This window comes from Lissotriton vulgaris, unplaced genomic scaffold (assembly GCF_964263255.1).
Source record: "Lissotriton vulgaris unplaced genomic scaffold, aLisVul1.2 SCAFFOLD_721, whole genome shotgun sequence".
NCBI lineage: Eukaryota > Metazoa > Chordata > Amphibia > Caudata > Salamandridae > Lissotriton > Lissotriton vulgaris.
In genome coordinates, this window is record NW_028246456.1 from 782216 (window position 1) to 801438 (window position 19223).

The window sequence follows — 19223 nt, forward strand, 5'->3', positions numbered from 1 at the left end:
GTCCAGGTAGTAGTAGATGCGGTAAACCAATAGTCAGCCGCATCTGGTGAAGGTGTGCTACAGCTCACAGATGTCTAGAAATGCAACACCCCTAGACAACACTGAAGAAGTGGTGTTTACTATAGTAAAATGCACCCTGATGCCAGCAAGGGGCTCATTTTTGTCAAAGGCTGCACATCTGAGAACTTGTTAATGCTTAAGGCAATTCTAGCGGAGATTGTCCTTTTCTGGTCCACCTTGCTCTTGGAGAAAAGGACGCAAAAAAAACAACTAATGTCAACACGAAATTCCCAAATAAAGTAGTTACAGGAGCTCAAAGCCAGTGTGTGTGTTCAAGTGATGCAGCCTCAGTGGTAGGATGTAGAGGAGGCGAAAACATCAGCAGAGAAATTACTGCCCAACAAACAAACAAAAAAGCTTGCCCAGGAAGAACAATTTAAGCAAATGATGAACAGAAAGGGCTTGCAGCTTGCTGACCCCGGTCGCAGAAAAAAGCAATGAGAAAGACAGTCTTCCACCAAAGAAGCCTTCCTCAAAAAGCCCACTGCAGCCTAATTTACAAGGCACAGACAGTGAACTTTTTTTCATGTGTCCACTCTGGGCATGTCCCAAAAGGGCAAACAACAACTAATCTATTTCTGGGTAGAGACCCCACTTGTGATTGGCAAGATGTCATCTGCTCAGGATATCTGACCTCACATCCAGAGATCCGGTAGAAAATTCATGGAGAGGGAGACATCGTAAGGTACTGTACAGCACCATAACTTCAGACCTTTTAGGCACAGGGAGCAAGAACCCTCACTGCTCTATTCGCTGATGTACCACACTGCAGTTCTACTGTCCAATAAGACTTAAGTGCCCAACAGCAGACAGAGGGCAGTAATGCCTTGAGGTCTTACTGAATTGCGTGCAGCTTGAACAGACTGATGTGGCATCCTTGTTTTGCTATGACATGGGGATGACAGACCAAGCTAAGAGTTAAGGAATGGTCACGATTTTGGAAATTTTTGGTGGAGAACAGAAGGGCTGCCTGCAAATTAGATAGTTTAGCACCAGCCACCACTGCAGGTCTGAAAACACATTATGGAAATCAAAATGCGGACTGTAGGGATCACTAGTCTACTGAAGCCAGGGATACCAATGACAAGTACCCATGTGTCAATGTGCGAACAGAATAAGCAAAATACAGCAGGTCAGGTGTTCTAGTAGTTGAAGAAAAAGGAGTATACTAACCGGAATGCTCAATGAGCATGGAGAAATACCTCAACAGTAATCATATTCAACACTATCCACCCTTCTTCAAGAGAACCAAATGGTAACACCCTTATCCAATAACGCCTAAGGGACCAATTCCTTAGCTCAGTAGCAAGAGCATATCCTTGCGGAAAATCTAAGCATGATCTTCCAACACTGTAGAACCTGTACGACAAATATAGAGAGGTGGCTACTAAATTGGATGATCCAACAGCCTACCATGATGGTTCGCCTGAGTGCTGTAAACTGAGACACATGCTGCCCCACAGGATACACCTGATTGCACAAATGCAAAGGCAAGAGCTTTTGAGGAAGTGGCGCGAGAGGAAGAAATAAAAAGACTCTTGCTGGTGTCTTCCCTTGGCACAGCCACATCCCTTGGAGACTCAAAAAACTGCAGTGGCTGCTGCAGTGCTAAGACGGTAGGGCTCACAAGTGGGTAGGCCCGATGAAAATTGCAAGAACCTTTGGTACTAAAGGTGGAACTAGAGTGCCGGAGATGGCAGACCTAGAGAGCATGCCAATGCAGTTCTGCCTAGAACGTTCCAAGACAGAGTCGGTCTTGTCTGCAAAAAGATAGGAAACAGTGAAAGGTATGCCAATATGAACTGCTTGCAGGTCTCTGGAAAATATAGTAGAGCGCATGTAGGCATTTTAGTGGATGGCAAAGGAAGTGGCAATTGACTTGGAGATCGATGGAATGGGTTGCGTTCAACCAAGAGCAGGGGAATTTGTTTGGCAACATCTTCACCATGCTTCACAGGGTTTTGGTCCAGAAGACTACCCATATCCAGTTAAGCCATCTTCCAAAGTACGTGGGAATGGCATGTACCACTGGAAGACTGCAGAGCCAGACTAGAATAAAAGAAAACCTTTCTCCTCGCAGGTCCCATCTTCCTGGACTATTACTCGGGATGAACAGAAAGGTAAGAGTTGGGATTTGCTTATAAAAGGAAGCCTGCATTAGAAGGCTCTTGGGCTAAGGGTTAGTGCAAAGAAAGTTGGATCATGGCACCAAGCTAAATAGTGATTAACCACAGGAACACAGAGCTTGCAAAGGCTGCATAAAGGAGTTCAAATGAACCTTATTGCAGGGCATCAAAGGCTCTGCAGTGGAAAAGAAAGAAGAGGAATGTAGACAAATCTCAGTTAGCTAACCGTAGTTTCTTCCATAGTAAGTTCCAGAACTTTGACCACCTTGTAGATCACTACAGTAAAAGAAGCAACTTCCTCACAGGGAAGACTAACTAGACAATCCAGATATGCGTCAGGGAGCTGTCCAGGCTACAAGATTTCTACAATGCAACTTAAAGTCTAACATATCAAGAGAACGAGAAGGATTTGCCAAGCAGTAAAAGGAGTCCGGGTGGACTGAGAGGATTTTCGTCTGGAATACTTTTGTTTAAATGACTCACTTACTGAAAAAAATCTAGAGCTTAATTTTCGAGGGTGGGAATGGAGAGTGGAAGGAAGCATGACCACCCTAATGCACAATGCCAAATATTAAAATGTTATGAGAAAACCTGTAAAAATTGGAGAGGCCCTCTGAATCCATATCAAGGGGCAGAGGAAAAATAGAAACTGATATATAGTGGCACCATACATGGCTCCCTGAAGTCACAGCCATGACCAATGCCACTCGTTGCATTTAGGAGCTATTTTAGGAGCTGCTGGATCTAACCTGGTGACTGGGGGGTATTCACAAGGAAAGGAAAATCAGAAATCTGTTTTATCTCGAGGACCAAGCTCTCCAGGAAATGGTGCACTATCATCCCTAGAAATATTGTTCAATTATCCTAAATTAAGTTTTATGGCGTATGCATCAAACAGTCCCAATGTATTCTTCAGAAAGCGGATTAAAAATACTTACGGCGTTTCCAGCATCACTTTGCACACACTAGCCATGGTGCTTAAACAATCAGTCGTATTTTCTATAGGTAAGTTTTTGTTCTGTGGAAAATAAAAAGTACTGTTTTAGGAGAAAGCATAAAGGAAATATCAAGAACTGTAACCGGAGTACAATGGCAAGTCAAAAGTCGCAAATATCACTTCTATTTCTTATGGCAAATGAAAGAATAGGATTTGATTTACAACTGCAAAGACTCTAAAGGCGTTGCTGCAACCTGCTCGAGGTTGTAAGCAGATCATTTAGAAAATGAATGAGAGGTTGCCGACTCTAGGATACCTGGGCTGTACACCAGTAAATTCCACAGCCTACTTTAAAAAAAATTTTTTTAACTTCATGTTGCTTTTTGCTGTTTTCAGTTGAAAACTTTTTTTAACCCCTTCGCTGCTTCTGTCGGCCGTCGCGAGCACTACCTCCGTTGTGCTGCGCACGTCCGTTGGCCGAAGCAGCCGCGCCCACCTAATGGAACGCCCGCACCGCGGCAGAATTGCCGCCGGGGTTAAGGTGTTAACTAAAATTCATTAGTTATGGTAGCACACATTAATGAGAAGGTCTTCACAGCTAATAAAAAAACCTTCTGGAGCAATATCTCACAAATAGACATCCTCTGCAACACAGATCTTTCTCTTCACTCAAAATATCTTTTGAAATTGCAAAAAATTAAGTGGCTATTAGTCTCCTATAGCCAGGCTGTACAGTTTATGTTCCGGTCAGATTATTAAGATCTACAGAAAAGAAAAATGTACATACAGTTATTCTAAAAGGGAATTGTTTACACAGTCGGTGGTTATCCTAAAAGTATAGTATACGGAGCAAAATACTAACCTGCAATCATGACTTACTAAACTTTGTGCTGTAGGTTATGGCCAAGGATCGCTATAGTTTTTAAAAAAAATTATTTATATATTTTCAGTTAACAGTAAGAATACATAGCAGCAAGGTGCAACAGCATTATCAAATTCAAGTATAGCCCAGTAACACACAGTAGAATAGCAAATCATACAATGTCAGGAGAATATTGAGAGACATTATTCAGTAGTCGAGTGCGCTACTACATAAGCAGTAAAAGTACCCCAAATGTCACGCGGTCTTGAGGCAGCTCCTCACCATAACACACCAACTGATCACGACAATATGCAACATCTTTAAGCCACTGTGTCATTTGTGGTGCAGGTCTACCATCCCAGTGAATTGAGACCCTCCGTCTCGCCAACAGCAGCACCATTGCAGCCAACTTCCGATTACAAGATTTGGGCATTAGCACATTTCCTAGAAGACAAAGTCATATCACAGGATACAGGCTCACCAATTATTTCCCTCAAGTCCCCTGGGACTTTGTCTAGAAGTCCGCCCCCTTCGGACAGCTCCAATCCAGGTGACAGAAGTCAGCATTATCCGCCTCACAGCGCCTACAGCAGGGCGAGTTCCTGAGCCCATATTTATGGAGCTGTGTTGGCGTATAATACATTTGATGAAGATATTTACAGTGGATTAACAGCAAGTTTCCATTAGACGCATATTTGCCTGTTAGCCTACAGCATGACCCCCACTCATCTGTGAGCGGCTGTGGTAATACATCATTTCATCGTCCCATAGCAACAGTCGCCTCATCAGCCTGTGAGGCAGTGTACAATCTGGTGATCAATTTAGTTCTAAGCTGCGAAGTGTATAGTATCTGTAAAGCTGTTAAAGTAGGGGTCTCGTCAGGAAATCCGGGATATAATGCCCTAACCGCAGCTCTCAATCGACTGTATATAAACGATGCCACAGCGGGCCGGTTATCTTCCCCCACAAATGTCTGAAGGTCAAGAAATTTGCCAGCAGGGTAAACATCACCCATAGTGTACATTCCTGCACCTTGCAAAACTGAGTGAGCCCGGTTCATTGGACACTGATATGCCCTCATGGTGTAAAAGCAGCTGTGACGGCGCATACAATGGGAATCTCGCAGCTCGCCTACCGAGTTCTTTCCAAGCATGTGCTGTACCTTGTACAGTATCTATTTCACCTTTTTCAAACACCGTAGTGCTATTCACAATCATTGCATTTAGCGGTACTGGTCGCACCGTCCCAGCCTCAGATACATGTGGTGTGTATGGCGGCGCATTCTGCCAATAAAAGGCATATTGCGCTTGGGCACATAAGTAGTACAAGTGCATCTCAGGCACTTTAAAGCCTCCCATTTCATAAGGACGTGTCAGGACCTCACATTTAACGCGCGTCCACCCCCCCTACCCAAACCAGTGTAATCAGTAGGCTGCGGAGTGTGTTACAAAAATTGTGGCTTCAATATTATGGGTATAGTGACAAATAGGTATAACATTTTTGGTAAAACTACCTGTGGAACGGAAGCTGCACCTACCTCTTTACGGCGGTGTCCGAGCGGCGGACTCCTGTCTCCCTCGCTCGACCAGTTAACGTCCCGGTCACCCAGGACACCCTCTCTTTCTCATCCCCTGCAGGTGCCGACCCCTGAACGCGGAGAACCGGAAACCCTCACCAGCGATCCCGGAAGCGGAAACAGGACGACCTCTTTCAACCCGGAAGTACCCGCCCCTGACCCCGGAAGTGGACGGGCTGTCAACCAGCCGGAAGATAGAAAAAGCCCCGAGGAGAGAGGAAAGGCGTTCGGAGCAACCGACTCGTGGCAGGAGGCAGCGGAGAGCGACGAACCCCCGACAGAGAGCGGCGCCGCACGGCTAGATCGAAGCGAGGAGGAGGACGAGGACGTCTGGACGGAGGACTGGTGGCGTCCTCAGGAGGAAGCTGGAGAGCGGCCGCAACTCGGACGAGAGTTGCGGCGGGGCACGTGAGTACACGTCACCCTTTCTCAGTGCCCCTGTACATAGAATTGTATATAGATACCTGTAAATATCGTAGGATTCACGAGCACCGAGTCACTGTATATATATTAATAAGCCCTGTTTCACGCACGCTGTATAGAGCCCAATCACTGCCCAGCACCTGGCACCTCTTTACCTTCCCGTCTCTTCCTTGCCTCTTCCAAACCCCGTTACCGTCCCTCCCTCACCGTCCTCTTTCATACCCCCTCACGCCCGGGTGTAGGTGGCAGCATTCCGACTGTGTTGCACGGACTAAAGCCCTTACGCTTCTCTCCCTTTCTTCAAGCCTCCGTGGAGCCCCAGCGCCATCCCGAGGAGACGAAAGGCGAAAGCGGGAAGCAACACCTGATCCAGGATCCCCCTCATCGAACCGGGTCATCAACCAAATCCATCATCCCTAACTGCACAGTGACTTTGTATTTCCATCCATCTGTTGAATAAAACCAGAGACATAGCTCACTATATTCGGCCTCCCCGCCTGTTATTCCGGTCCGCACGTTCCCCAAGTCCACACTACCATTTTAAGCAGTGCCACCCGGTCCGCAAATGTCAATGGTAGGCGTATCCATGGAGTGACCTGCTCCACAAGCCGGGTAATCGCAGTGCCATAGTTTTCGCTAAGAACGCATTGCAAGTCGCTGTGAACCCACACTCCTAAATATTTAACCGGTTCATCACTCCACACCAGAGGGAATCCTAGCTCAAATCTCTTCGTGACTGTCGTCAAAGAGAACACCACCGATTTATTCCAATTGATCTCCAACCCGGAGTGCCACTCAAACCTTATATATATTCCATAATTAGTTGTTCTATGTACACTGCTGGTTCTCGCACATATAAAAGCATGTCATCCGCGTACATGGAAACTACCAATGGTCTCTGATGAAAACGCAACGCCGCGTTGGCATGATGCTGCCGCAGTATACAAGCCAGAGGCTCCAGCACTATCGCGAAGAGTATAGGCAATAAAGGACAGCCCTGCCTCGTTACACGTCGAATTGGGAACGGCTCAGATATCCGACCATTCACTCTCACTCGGGCCACAGGATTTTCATACAATAATTTTATCCAGTTGGTGTAAATAAAGGGTACCCCCATATGTTGTAGCACAGCTATCATAACGCCAGGAGATCGAGTCAAATGCCTTCGCGGCGTCCAAAAGGACCACCGCAGCAGGCAAAGTGGGCTCTAGAAGATGTAGGACTGCAAATAGTGTTTGCAGGTTATGGACTGTGGATCGAGCAGGGACAAAACCAGACTGATCTGGCAGCACCATGACAGGCAATAATAATTGCAACCTCGTGGCCAGGACCTTCGCAAGTATTTTAACGTCCGTATTCATTAAGGACAGCGGTCGATAGGACTCACATTTATCAGATTCCTTCCCTGATTTCAATAAGATTACAATCAGTGCCTCACGGAGCGTGCCAGGCAGCGTCTGCTGTTCATCCTCAAACATAGTATGCAGATGCAGCACCAGTATATCAACATACTCCTTATAAAACTCCGCAGGGAGCCCGTTCGTACCTGTAGCTTTGCCATTGGGCAAAGCGAAGATTGCATCATGTATTTTGCCAGTCGTGATAGGGTGCATTAAAAAATCTTTCTGCCCTTTCAACCACACCAAGGCAATATCCTCTAGATACTGTGCTATTTCGTCTTTATCCGGTTTCTGTCTAGCTTTATACATATCCGTATAATACCGTACAAAGGTTGCAAGGCTACCCGCACTGTCGCAATGCCTATTCTCCCCATCCACAATAGATTATATCATGCTGTTTTTTGTCTAAGGCTCTTTGATTTTGTTTGCTAGAGCCCGACCCGGCCTTCCGCCCTCACCATAATATCTGGCCGTCAATCGTGCAACATATGTTCGACTTCCGAGTCCGCTAAATCATTATATTCAGTCACTTTAGTTCTAATTGATGCCAAGGTCTGGATATCGAGGTCGTCGTGTACTGGCGTTCTAGTTCTATCAGGTCCTGCTCCAGCCGCTTCATAGATCCCCGTAGCGACTTAAGAACTCATGCCTGCAATCCTATACACACACCCCAAATTGTAACTTTGAACGCTTCCCACAGTGTACTCAAATTGTCAACTGATCCAGTGTTTTCAGCAAAGTAATTTACAATGGCATCCCTCACCCCCTCCCGGAACACCTGATCCTGCAGGGCAGTGGCCTGCAGCCTCCATTGGAATTGGGGTGGCATGTATGTAGGTATAATCATTTGAAACAGGGATGGGGAGTGGTCAGAAAGTGTTCTAGGCAGATGGAGTGCCTTAGTGATCAACAACTTGATCTCATCCGTAACTAACCAATAGTCTAAACGAGACCAAGAGTGATGCATGTAAGAATGACATGTGCCCTCCCTCTGCCCCAGATGCCTCAACCTCCAAATGTCTATTAGGGAAAATTCCTGCACACCATTTTTAACGGTCTGCGCAGCCTTTTTGGCAACATACTCCACCTTGGAGTGGTGGTCTAATTTCCGATCCAAGACCACATTCAGATTCCACCCAAAAACAATGGGAGCTGGCTGCAGTCTATAGACTTTGTTCCAGACCTCATCAAGTCAAGTCAAAAAATTTATATAGCGCGCTACCTACCCATAGGGTCTCAAGGCGCTTGATGAAGGGAGGGGAATTACTTGTCGAATATCCAAGTTTTAAGTTGCTTTCTGAATGCTAGGTGGTTCTGAGTAAGGCGAAGGTGAGTGGGAAGTGAGTTCCAGGTTTTAGCTGCCAGGTAGGAGAAGGATCTACCTCCCATGGTGGCTTTGTTGATGTGAGGTACAGTGGCAAGGGCTTGGTTGGAGGATCGTAGTTGACGGGAGGGGGTATAGAAGGACAGTCGTGTGTTGAGGCATTCGGGTCCAAGTTCGTAAAGTGCTTTGTGTGCGTGGGTTAGGAGGCGGAAAGTGATCCTCTTATTTACAGGGAGCCAGTGGAGGTTTTTCAGGTGACCGGAGATGTGTTCTTTAGGCGGGATGTCTAGTATGAGCCTGGCTGAAGCATTCTAGATGCGTTGGAGTTTTTTCTGGAGTTTTGCGGTGGTACCGGCGTATAGGGTGTTTCCGTAGTCCAGGCGGCTCGTGACCAGTGCGTGGGTGACCGTTTTTCTAGTTTCGGTGGGGATCCAGCGAAATGTTTTTTCGAGCATACGAAGAATGTTGAAGCAAGAAGATGAGACGGCGTTGACTTGTCTGGTCATCGAGAGTGAGGAGTCCAGGATGACGCCCAGGTTCCGTGCGTGGTCCGTCGGGATGGGTGCTTTTCCAAGGGCCTCTGGCCACCAAGAGTCATCCCAGGCGGAGGGGGAGGTGCCTAAGATGAGGACTTCTGTTTTGTCTGAGTTCAGTTTCAGACGGCTGTGCTTCATCCATTCGGCTACTTCTTTCATTCCTTCGTGTAAGTTGGTTTTGGCGGTGTTAGGGTCTTTGGTGAGTGAGAGGATCAGTTGAGTGTCATCAGCGTAGGACATGATGTTGAGGTTGTGTTGGTGAGCGATGGCCGCAAGGGGGCTCATGCATACGTTGAAGAGGGTGGGGCTGAGTGACGATCCTTGTGGCACGCTGCAGATGACATCAGTGGCTTCTGACTTGAATGGTGGGAGGCGGACTCTCTGGGTTCTTCCGGTGAGGAACGATGTGATCCATTCCAGTGCTTTTCCCTGGATTCCGACGTTTCTGAGGCGCTGTAAAAGGGTGCTATGACAGACTGTGTCGAAGGCCACGGAGAGGTCGAGGAGGATGAGGGCGACTGTGTCTCCATTGTCCAGTAGGGTTCGAATGTCGTCTGTTGCTGCGATAAGGGCGGTCTCCGTGCTGTGTTTGGCTCGGAAGCCTGACTGTGAGGAGTCGAGGGATTTGTTAGTTTCGAGGTAGGCGGCGAGCTGGTTGTTGACAGGTTTCTCGATGACTTTGGCCGGGAATGGAAGAAGCGAGATGGGGCGGTAGTTTTTGAGTTCGGTGGGGTCAGCTGTGGGTTTTTTCAGAAGGGCGCTGAGTTCTGCGTGTTTCCAGCTTTCCGGGAATGTGGCGGAGTTGAGGGAACAGTTGATGACGTCTCGGAGGTGTGGTGCTATGATGGAGTCAGCTTTATTGAAGATGTGGTGAGGGCATGGGTCTGTGGGGGATCCTGAGTAAATGGAGTTCATCAGGCGGATGGTGTCCTCAGTGGAGATTGGGTTCCATTCATTAAGGATGTTCAAGGGGAGTGAGGGTACGGCAGCAGGTTGGGTGGGATGGTCTCCGGGACGGTTGTCGAAGCTGTTGTGGATGTCTGCGATTTTGTAGTGGAAGAATGAAGCTAAGGAGTCGCAGAGGGCTTGAGAGGGGGTGATGTCGTTGGAGTTGGCTGATGGGTTGGTAAATTCTTTGACGATGTTGAATAATTCCTTGCTGTTGTGGGCGTTGTTATCTAGTCGGTCTTTGAATGCGGCTTTCTTGGCAGATCGGATTAGTTGGTGGTGTATGCGAGTGGCGTTTTTGAAGGTGTCCCTGGTGCTGGTGTTTGGGTTTTTTTTCCAGGCCTTCTCTAGGGAGCGACAGAGTTTCTTGGATTTCTTAAGATCATCGTTGAACCAAGAGGCGTTTTTGCTGCCTAGTTTGATTTGACGTTTTTTCAGCGGTGCTAGGATGTCGGCGCTGTTGGATAGCCATTGGGTGAGGTTAATGGCTGCTAGGTCGGGGTTAGAGGAGTGGGCGGGGGGGGTTTAGAAGAAGCGATGAGGAGATCTGGTCGATGGTGATTTTGTTCCAATTTCTTTGCAGAGTGGGTTGAGGATGGTTGTGGATTGTGGTCTTATTATAGATAAAGTGAACGCAGCTGTGGTCCGTCCAATGAAGAGCTGTGGTGTGACTCAATGAGACGTGTTTGCTGGAGGTGAAGATAGGGTCGAGTGTGTGTCCGGCAACGTGGGTGGGGGTAGTGACAAGTTGTTTGAGTCCAAGGTTGGCGAGATTGTCCAGAAGGGTGGTGGCGCTGCTGTCGTTGCTCTTTTCCAGGTGGAAGTTGAGGTCTCCCAATAGGATGTATTCCTTAGAGGGGAGGGCGTGTGGGGTGATAAAGTCAGTGATGTCACTGAATTGTGCACGGGATCCTGGTGGTCTGTAGAGGAGGGTGCCTCTGAGTGTGGTCTTGGGGTCGGTGTGGATCTGGAAGTGAAGGTGTTCGGCGCTGGCAAGGTTGACGTCTGAGCTGTTTGAGATGCGGATGGAGTTCTTATGGACGATAGCGATGCCTCCTCCTGTTTGGTCAGTGCGGTCCTTATGGATGATCTTGTAGCCTTCCGGGATGGCAATGGTGATGTCTGGGGCTGAAGAGGCGTTCATCCAAGTTTCTGTTAGGAAGGCGACGTCCGGGGAGATGGTGTCTAGTAGATTCCAGAGGTCGATGGCGTGTCTGTGGACTGAGCGGGTGTTGAGCAGGATGCATTTTAGGTGGTTGATGTCGGATATCTGTTGTGTGTTCGTTGATGAGGAGTTGTTCTTGGTGCCGTCGAACTTGCAGGAGTTGCAAGAGAAGGGTCCATGGGTGTGTCCTGGAGCGGCTTGGGCGCAGTTGGGGGAACGGCCGGGGTTAAGGGCTAGAAGGGTGGTGGCATCGTAAGTGATGCGAGTGGGCTGGGCAATGCGGGAACCAGGGGGTCTGGCGCAGGGCGCGGTCCAGGCGTAGACGGGCTTACCTTTGGCGCACCTTCGGCGCAACTGGGGCGCGATCGCTGCGCGTGAACGCTGCACGTTGGGACAACTGACATAAATGGCGAGTGGGGGGGGGCGGAGCGTGGGCGAGTGATTTGATTTGATTTGTCAATTTATACAGCGCAGCGATTGCCCATGGGCGTCTTGGCGCTAAGATAAATCCTTTCCAGCTAGATGGCAAAGTCTGATGTTTATTCGGAGAACAGCCATGTTTTTATTTCCTTCCTGAAAGTTTCTAAGGATGGACAGGTTTTTATATACAGAGGCAGTTGATTCCATGTGCGTGCTGCATGCAGCAGGAAGCTTCTTCCTCCCCAGTTCGCTCTTTTAAATCTAGGAACAGTAATTAATTTCATTTGGCCCGATCTTAGAGGTCTCATGGGTTCATACTGTTTCAAATGATCCCTTAGAAACTTTGCACCCTTTCCCTGAAGTGCCTTGTATGTTATACAGAGTGATTTGAATTTCACCCTTTTTTCGATTGGTAGCCAGTGTAGACTTTTCAGTCTGTGTCTGATCGGCTCAAACCTGGGTATGTCCAGTGCCAGTCTTGCTGCTGTATTCTGTAGACGCTGTAGTTTATCTGTGATCTTTTTCCTGGCTCCGGCGTATAAACCATTTCCATAATCCAGTCTTGCTAGAGCAAGTGCTGTGACTACTGTTTTTCGAGACTCTTGTGGTAGATATGGAAATAGTTTTTTTATCATTTTTAAGATGTACCAGAGTGATGATGACAGCTTGTTGGCTTGAGCTTCGAATGATAGATTCACATCAAGAGTGAAGCCCAAATTCTTCACTTTCTCTGATGATCCAGGCCATCTGCCCATGTCCGTGGGCCACCAGGCAGGGGACCAGATGTTAATGTCACCTCCCATTATCATCACTTCACTCTTGTCTCCATTAAGTTTTAGACAATTTCCTTCCATCCATTGGCTGACCTGTATCATACAATGTTGGAATTTTTCTGCTGTTTCTTCTATTTCTTTATTGATGGTCACCACGATCTGAGTGTCGTCAGCGTATGATATTGGGGTGAATCCATTGTTTCTTATTATCTCAGCTAGTGGGGCTACATAAAGGTTAAAAAGGGTGGGACTTAACGACGAACCCTGTGGAACTCCACATGGTAGGGAGAAGGCTTTGGATTTTGATCCTTCTACTTCTACTGTAAAAGTTCTATTAGCAAGGAATGATTCAATGAGCATACATGTTGATTCGTGTATTTCCACTGTTTTTAGTCGTTGTAGAAGAATTTCATGACTGACCGTGTCGAAGGCCGCCGATAAGTCAAGTAATATCAAGGCGGCCTTCGCTCCATTGTCCATCACTTTCCGAAGCTCTTCTACTGCTGTAATTAGGGCAGTTTCTGTTCCGTGTGCTTCCCGGAAGCCAAACTGAGAGTCGTCTAGCCAGTTGCCATCAATCAGATAGCGGGATAGTTGTTTGTTTAGGAGTTTTTCCAAAATTTTGGCGGCGAAAGGGATTCTAGCTATAGGTCTATAACTGCTTGGTTCTTCTCTATCCAAGTTGGGCTTTTTTAACAGTGGTCTAATGGAGATCTTTTTCCACTCATCCGGAAACGTTTTGGTATCAATTATTTTGCCAAAAAGACTCACTAGTGCAATGCTCATTTGTTCTGAGCAAATATGCATTATTTTAGGCGGACATGGGTCTGTTGGGCTGCCTGAATTAATGCTAAGTAATTCCTTTTGAATTTGATCTTTTGTTGGAACAGTGAATTCAAACATTGTATGTTGGACTGATTTTTCTTTAAAGTTTGTTTGAGTTATAGCTTTATCTGTTTGATTCGTTTTATCTTTTTCGTGTTTTTTAAAGGAATCATAAACTGATGATACTTTGTTTACAAAGAAATTCCCCAGAGTATTACAAAATTCAGGTGATATTTCTTCAGGCGTGTTGTTTTCTATTTTTGAGAGTTTTTTAACAGTGGAGAAAAGAGTTTTGCTGGAGTTTTTTGATTCGTTAATTTTTTGGACAAAGAATCTACTTTTCTCTGATATTATTAGTTTTTTATAGCTAGCCAGTATTGTTTTATATTCTGATCTTTTTTGCCCCTCGTATTCAACTCTCCATTTCTTTTCTGCTCTTCTGCATTCTTGTTTTTTTTCCCTCAGAGCTTCTGAGAACCATGGCTGTGAAGGGGTTTTTCTTCTAAGAGTGATTTGCTTCGTTGGAACTGTTAATTGGACTGCGTTCTCTATCCATGTATTAATTTGTTTGCAGGCTTTGTTACTGTCTGCATCTAACGTTGGATACGAGGAACCTAAAGTATCTATAAGTTTTTGAGGCTGTGTTTTAGACCATTCATGATATATGGTTTTTTTAGCTTTGATCGGTTTTCTCGTGTTTTGCATATTTTCCAAAAGAAAACAGACCATCTTATGGTCTGACCACGGAATCATGAGTGTGTCAGTTATTTTTAATTTCCGACACGAGGTGAAGATTCCATCCAGAGTGTGGCCGGCACAGTGCGTATCTGTTGTTACTCTTTGCTCTAAGTCAAAGTTTTTCATTTCATCGTTAAATGATTCTACTTTAGGGTCTGATGTTTTTTCTAGGTGTATATTAAAGTCTCCTAGAATTGTATAATCGCAGTACGTCACGCTGGATTCCAAAAATGGGCTTAAAAGTTCAATTAGAGGTGTTTTGGCACTTGGTGGTCTGTAGATTAATAGACCACTAAAGGTGTAATTGTTCGTGATTTTTATTTGAAAGGTCAGCTGGGAGGCGGTATCAGGGAGGGTAGGCGGCCCAAAGGAAGGCAAAAACAAACACAACAAAATGTCTCCTGGGAAAGTGAAACTGGGCTGAGGAAGATGCAATCAATATCAAAGCAAACAGTGCAGCACGAATGTCAAATGCTAATGGCGGCGGTAGCTTTAAAAAACAATGTTCAGAGCAGCACACGATGCAAAATCCTAAAGGCGGCAGCAGATTCAATAAGCTAAAGTTGCGCTTCGAAACAGATTACAATCGAGTGCTAGATTCAGCGCTAAAATGCTCTATGAATAAAGACAGCCTACGATACCACAGTGAGTCAGACAGCTCTTGAGGCCAGGGAGCGTGGTGGGAGCAACCGCTTTCACAGAGGTCCAGACGGTCATCAACATTAGGACCGTATAAATTAAGAAGAATTACCAGCATGCCACAGATTTTCTCTTGCACAATAATATATCTTCCATTATCATCTATGTCCACATGCGTCTTCAGGAAGGAATAGCTTTTTTAAAATAAAATCATTACATCCCTCGCATAGGAGTAAGTGGATGCCCATTTTGCCTCAGCCCATATGGTGGTCACTTTATCAGCTGCCTGCTTGGACAAATGAGTTTCTTGTAGGAACGCCACTTGCACATTATGTCTATCCAGGTAGGCTAGTACTTGCCTTGTTTTTCTTGGATTGTTAAGGCCCCTGACATTCCACGTCAACCATGTAAGTTTGCCTACCTCAGTCATCAGTTATTCCAGTCACAATTTGTGCATCACACTGTCACTGTATGCAAGCTGTATTTCACATTCTGGCTACCATAATGTATTCAGAGTCGTTCAATAGTGCAGTAAAACAAACCCCCAACCAAACCCCCCTCCCACTCAGGCATCCCAATTATGCCAAGCAGCCCCATTGCAAGAAACACCATAAAAAGAAGCCACCCCCCACCCACCATAAGCAGAAAGTCTGCCCATACCCTAATTACGAATGTAGAACTGCTTGGGGTGTACCCTTATGGAGGTCACTAGGTGCCCACAGTCCCCATCGTTGGTATGAGGGGGAGGAGGGGGGGGAATAAGGGGGGGGTCTGGGCCATACCTATGTTCCCTCAGCACATCAGATTATAACATGTTGTACCATAACAGTTGTGCAGAAAATCACTTATTGTCTCGAAGGCGAAATGCAACACCCAACAGATGCAGCGCTGTCCACAGTCTTCCCATAGAAAAATGCAATACGACTAAACGCCATACATCCCCTTCCCATACCATGTACGATACCAGCAGGACATATGGCAGATGAGGTACCGTAATATAACTATGATCACGTGTACCAGTGTATTGACTGTACCACCTATATCGCAACACAATACCGAAAAAGAAAAATTTCCAAACCTTAGGTGTATCTACATGCACATATACAGTTCCCCAACAGGGCTAAAACACAGCGAGCAATTAATGCTGATGTTAGTGATTAGGTTGTGAAATGATGCAGGCCCAAACCCCTGTCACATGTCAAACAGATAACATCATAGAATTTGTGTGTACTGCATCTGTGAACCCTTACTCCCACAGATTGCGAACAATGGTAACCCATGAACTACTTGCAGTTGTCTCAGTATTCATTGTCCTCTTAGTTACCCTCTACCCAGAAAAAGAAAAAGTAGAGACAGTGCTTCTTATGGGATGTGTGTTTACAGTTGCCACTACAGATACATTTGCAAATTCATAACACTAAGCAACCACCAAATAAATCCACAAGGAAATAGACTACTCTACAGTTCTGCTAACAAGTGAAACTCACAAACTGTTAACGACTCTCAAATCCATGGTCCTGTAAATGTAATGATAGAGGCCTTACATTGATCAAAACTATGAAATCATTCATCTTTTTTATTTTTGTATTTATTTGCATTTGTCATACAAAACAGGTATCCTTGGCAAAAGTGCAGCTGTAGTGTAATACAATGGTGCCATCACTAAGCAAGCATCATTTCTCCCCTAACAATCTCCTCCCACACATCCAGTGACATTTACAGTCCCCAACCATAACAACGTTACATGGTACCGTAGCGAATGAAACATATGTTCATAATGCACCCAGGAAACATTACCGCACAGTTACCATAATTTGCCGCAGTCTGCAGTTTGCGAGTTCCATAGAAGAGGCAAGTCGAACAACAGCGTTCATATACATCTTAACATGAGCATCTGCCCGTAGTAGCTTGCCAATTCCTCCCCCCCGAATCTACCCCCGATAGTTCTAAGCATTCCCTGCCCCTCCCCCTCCTCCAACTGGTCTATATCATCCCCTTCTTGCCTCACTCTGCATAACGTGGCCATCAGGGGTCCTGAGTCTCCCCGTTTTAGCACCTCCCGCTCCAGGGTTTTCATTTCAGTTTCTAATGTGGCGAAGGTCCGCCCAAGGTCCTGTAGGATGCCTCCCCCCTTGGAAATGCACCACCCTCTCACAGTCACTTTAAAAGCCTCCCAGACAGTCGGGAGGCTTGCTACTGAGCCAGTGTTCCTGGGTAAGAAATCCAGGATTTCTTGTTCTAATTCCACCTTGAAGACGGAGTCTTGTAAATGCAGGGGGTTAAGCTTCCAGCTAAGGTAGGGCGTGAGATCCACAGGGGGGCGCAGGGAAACTTTCACAGGGGAATGATCTGAAAAGGTCTTAGCCATGTGTATCGCCCCAGTAGCCAGTTAGTCATGCCTTTCGCAACAAACACATAATCCAACCTGGCCCAGGTGTTATGCATGGAAGAGTGATGTGTGCCTTCTCTTTGCGTGGGGTGAAGGAAGCGCCATGTGTCTACATAGCAGTCCGTGTTTAAGATGTCCTGTAAGGTGCGCTGGGAGGAGGTGTAATGCGCCGCAGTCGCAGCCGACCTATCCCAGGAGGGGTGAACTACTGTGTTGAAATCACCCTCCCCGCCCCCCAGAAGACATATCTACATCTTAACGTGGAAATCTTACCCCTGAGCGTTAACAAGAAGTGGGGGATCATCAACATTCGGCCCATAATAGTTCACTAGTACGAGGTCATGTGATTGAAGCCTCCCCATAATAAGCAATACCTGCCCACTGGATCAGAGTCCTGTCCACCCTCCACAAATCAGACTCCCCGTTTGATAAGTATAGTTACTCCCCTGGCATACGATGAGTAGGAGGCAAAGCAGCTATGTGAGGCCCATCGGGACGCAAATCTGGGGGAGCTACCCATCGCCAAGTGCGTCTCCTGTAGAAGAGCGATACGTTGCTAACGTTGCTATCTATTCTTTCACCCATGGTCGCAGGAAATCTCTATACATGCGTGCCGGTGCACTGCTTTGACTCACTATTCACCAATGAAGTGTTACTAAACATCCCAACCCACCCCTTCCCACCCACACCGGCTGACCCAACTAGCCAGGAAGTAACGTCCCCCCTCCCCCCCCCCCAGAGAATCCCATAGGACCTAGGGTCCCAGTTCCTAAGGACGAAACCAAGAACATATAACAGACCATGAACTAGGGGTAATGCCCTCAAAAGGGGAGCTGCAGGGTGGGGGCTCCCGCCATTTTACCACGCCACCTCTCTTATTTCACCCATCCACAACCCCCTGTAGTCGGGGGTCGATCTGACGGGACGAGGGCGGGCGGCCGGGCGAAAGTCTGTGCCCTCAGGTCAATAAGAACAGTCATACATCACCAATCTGGAGAGCGTCTCTCAGGTGTTCAGCAGCGACTCCGGTGTGGTCCCATTGCAGCAAGAGGCTCATCACAGTCAGGAGGGCTCTGACAGCAGCGAGTGGGACCTCGACCTGCGCCGCGCAGTAGCTTCCCTAGAGGCGGAGCGTCGGTCGTGCTTGAGAAAATCGTGAAGGGTACAGCATAGCATACGGAATGCTGCGGGACTGAAGTTGCTTCTTTACCGCAAGGAATTTCCGACGTGCGTCTTGCACAGCTTGTGTGAAGTCGGGATAAAATGAGAGGGTGGTATTCTCATACTTCACTTCCCCCTTCTCTCTCGCCAGCCTCAGCAAGGTATCCGGATCTCAATAGTTGAGGAACCGCATTATTATGGGGCGAGGTTGAGCCCCCGGTGGAGGTCTAACAGCCAAGGAACGATGAGCTCTCTCAATGACCAGTTGTGCGGAAAAAGAGTCTCTGCCAAACAGGTCCGCAAGCAGGGTTTCCATCAAGTCCTCCAGCCGCCCCGTATTGCTCGTCTCAGCCAGTCCAATCATGCGAACGTTGTTCCGCCGAGAGCAGGATTCCAATTCCTCGTTCTTGTCAGAGATCATTTTCAGGAGTTTGTCAGTCGGTCAGTCAAAGTTCTTTATTGCGATAACTTAATATCATACAAAGACAATGGCATAAAATCACAAACAACAAGTACCATGAATAAAAGCAGTTAAAAAACTTTTAAAAAACATTTTAGTTAAAATCATTGTACACCATATTACATTTCATAGATAAAATATTAGTACAAGCTATGAGGTACTTAAAGTGCAAAGTGCTAAAGTGCAGAAAAGGTTACAAATTTTCCTAGGTGTGTCCCCACAAAGATAATAGAGTAAGGTAACTACAAGCCCTGTTACAATATAATCTAAGAATCTTGTCCAAAAATTACCAGCAGCCAGACTAGTTGATATGCGAGTCTGGGCTACAAAAGGAGGTAGGCACATTTTTAAGTCTGATGTTCCTGCTTCTTATAGCTCTCACCAGGAAACTTGCCACATAAAACATGATCCTGGGAGTTTGTAACATTTGTAAGTAAATAAGAGCAGGTCTGACTAAAATA

At 46.5% G+C, this 19223-nt stretch overlaps 1 protein-coding gene across 5 annotated transcripts in view; it reads right to left on the bottom strand.

Moving 5' to 3' along the window:
• The window catches only part of CYRIB (CYFIP related Rac1 interactor B), a 259856-nt gene that overhangs the window by 112632 nt on the left and 128001 nt on the right, over positions 1 to 19223 (bottom strand). For all 5 annotated transcript variants that reach the window (XM_086949380.1, XM_086949382.1, XM_086949381.1 and 2 more), the window contains one exon: positions 3125 to 3204. In XM_086949380.1, the coding sequence (XP_086805506.1) occupies positions 3125 to 3204 (80 nt within the window). The remainder of the gene's footprint in view (positions 1 to 3124; positions 3205 to 19223) is intronic.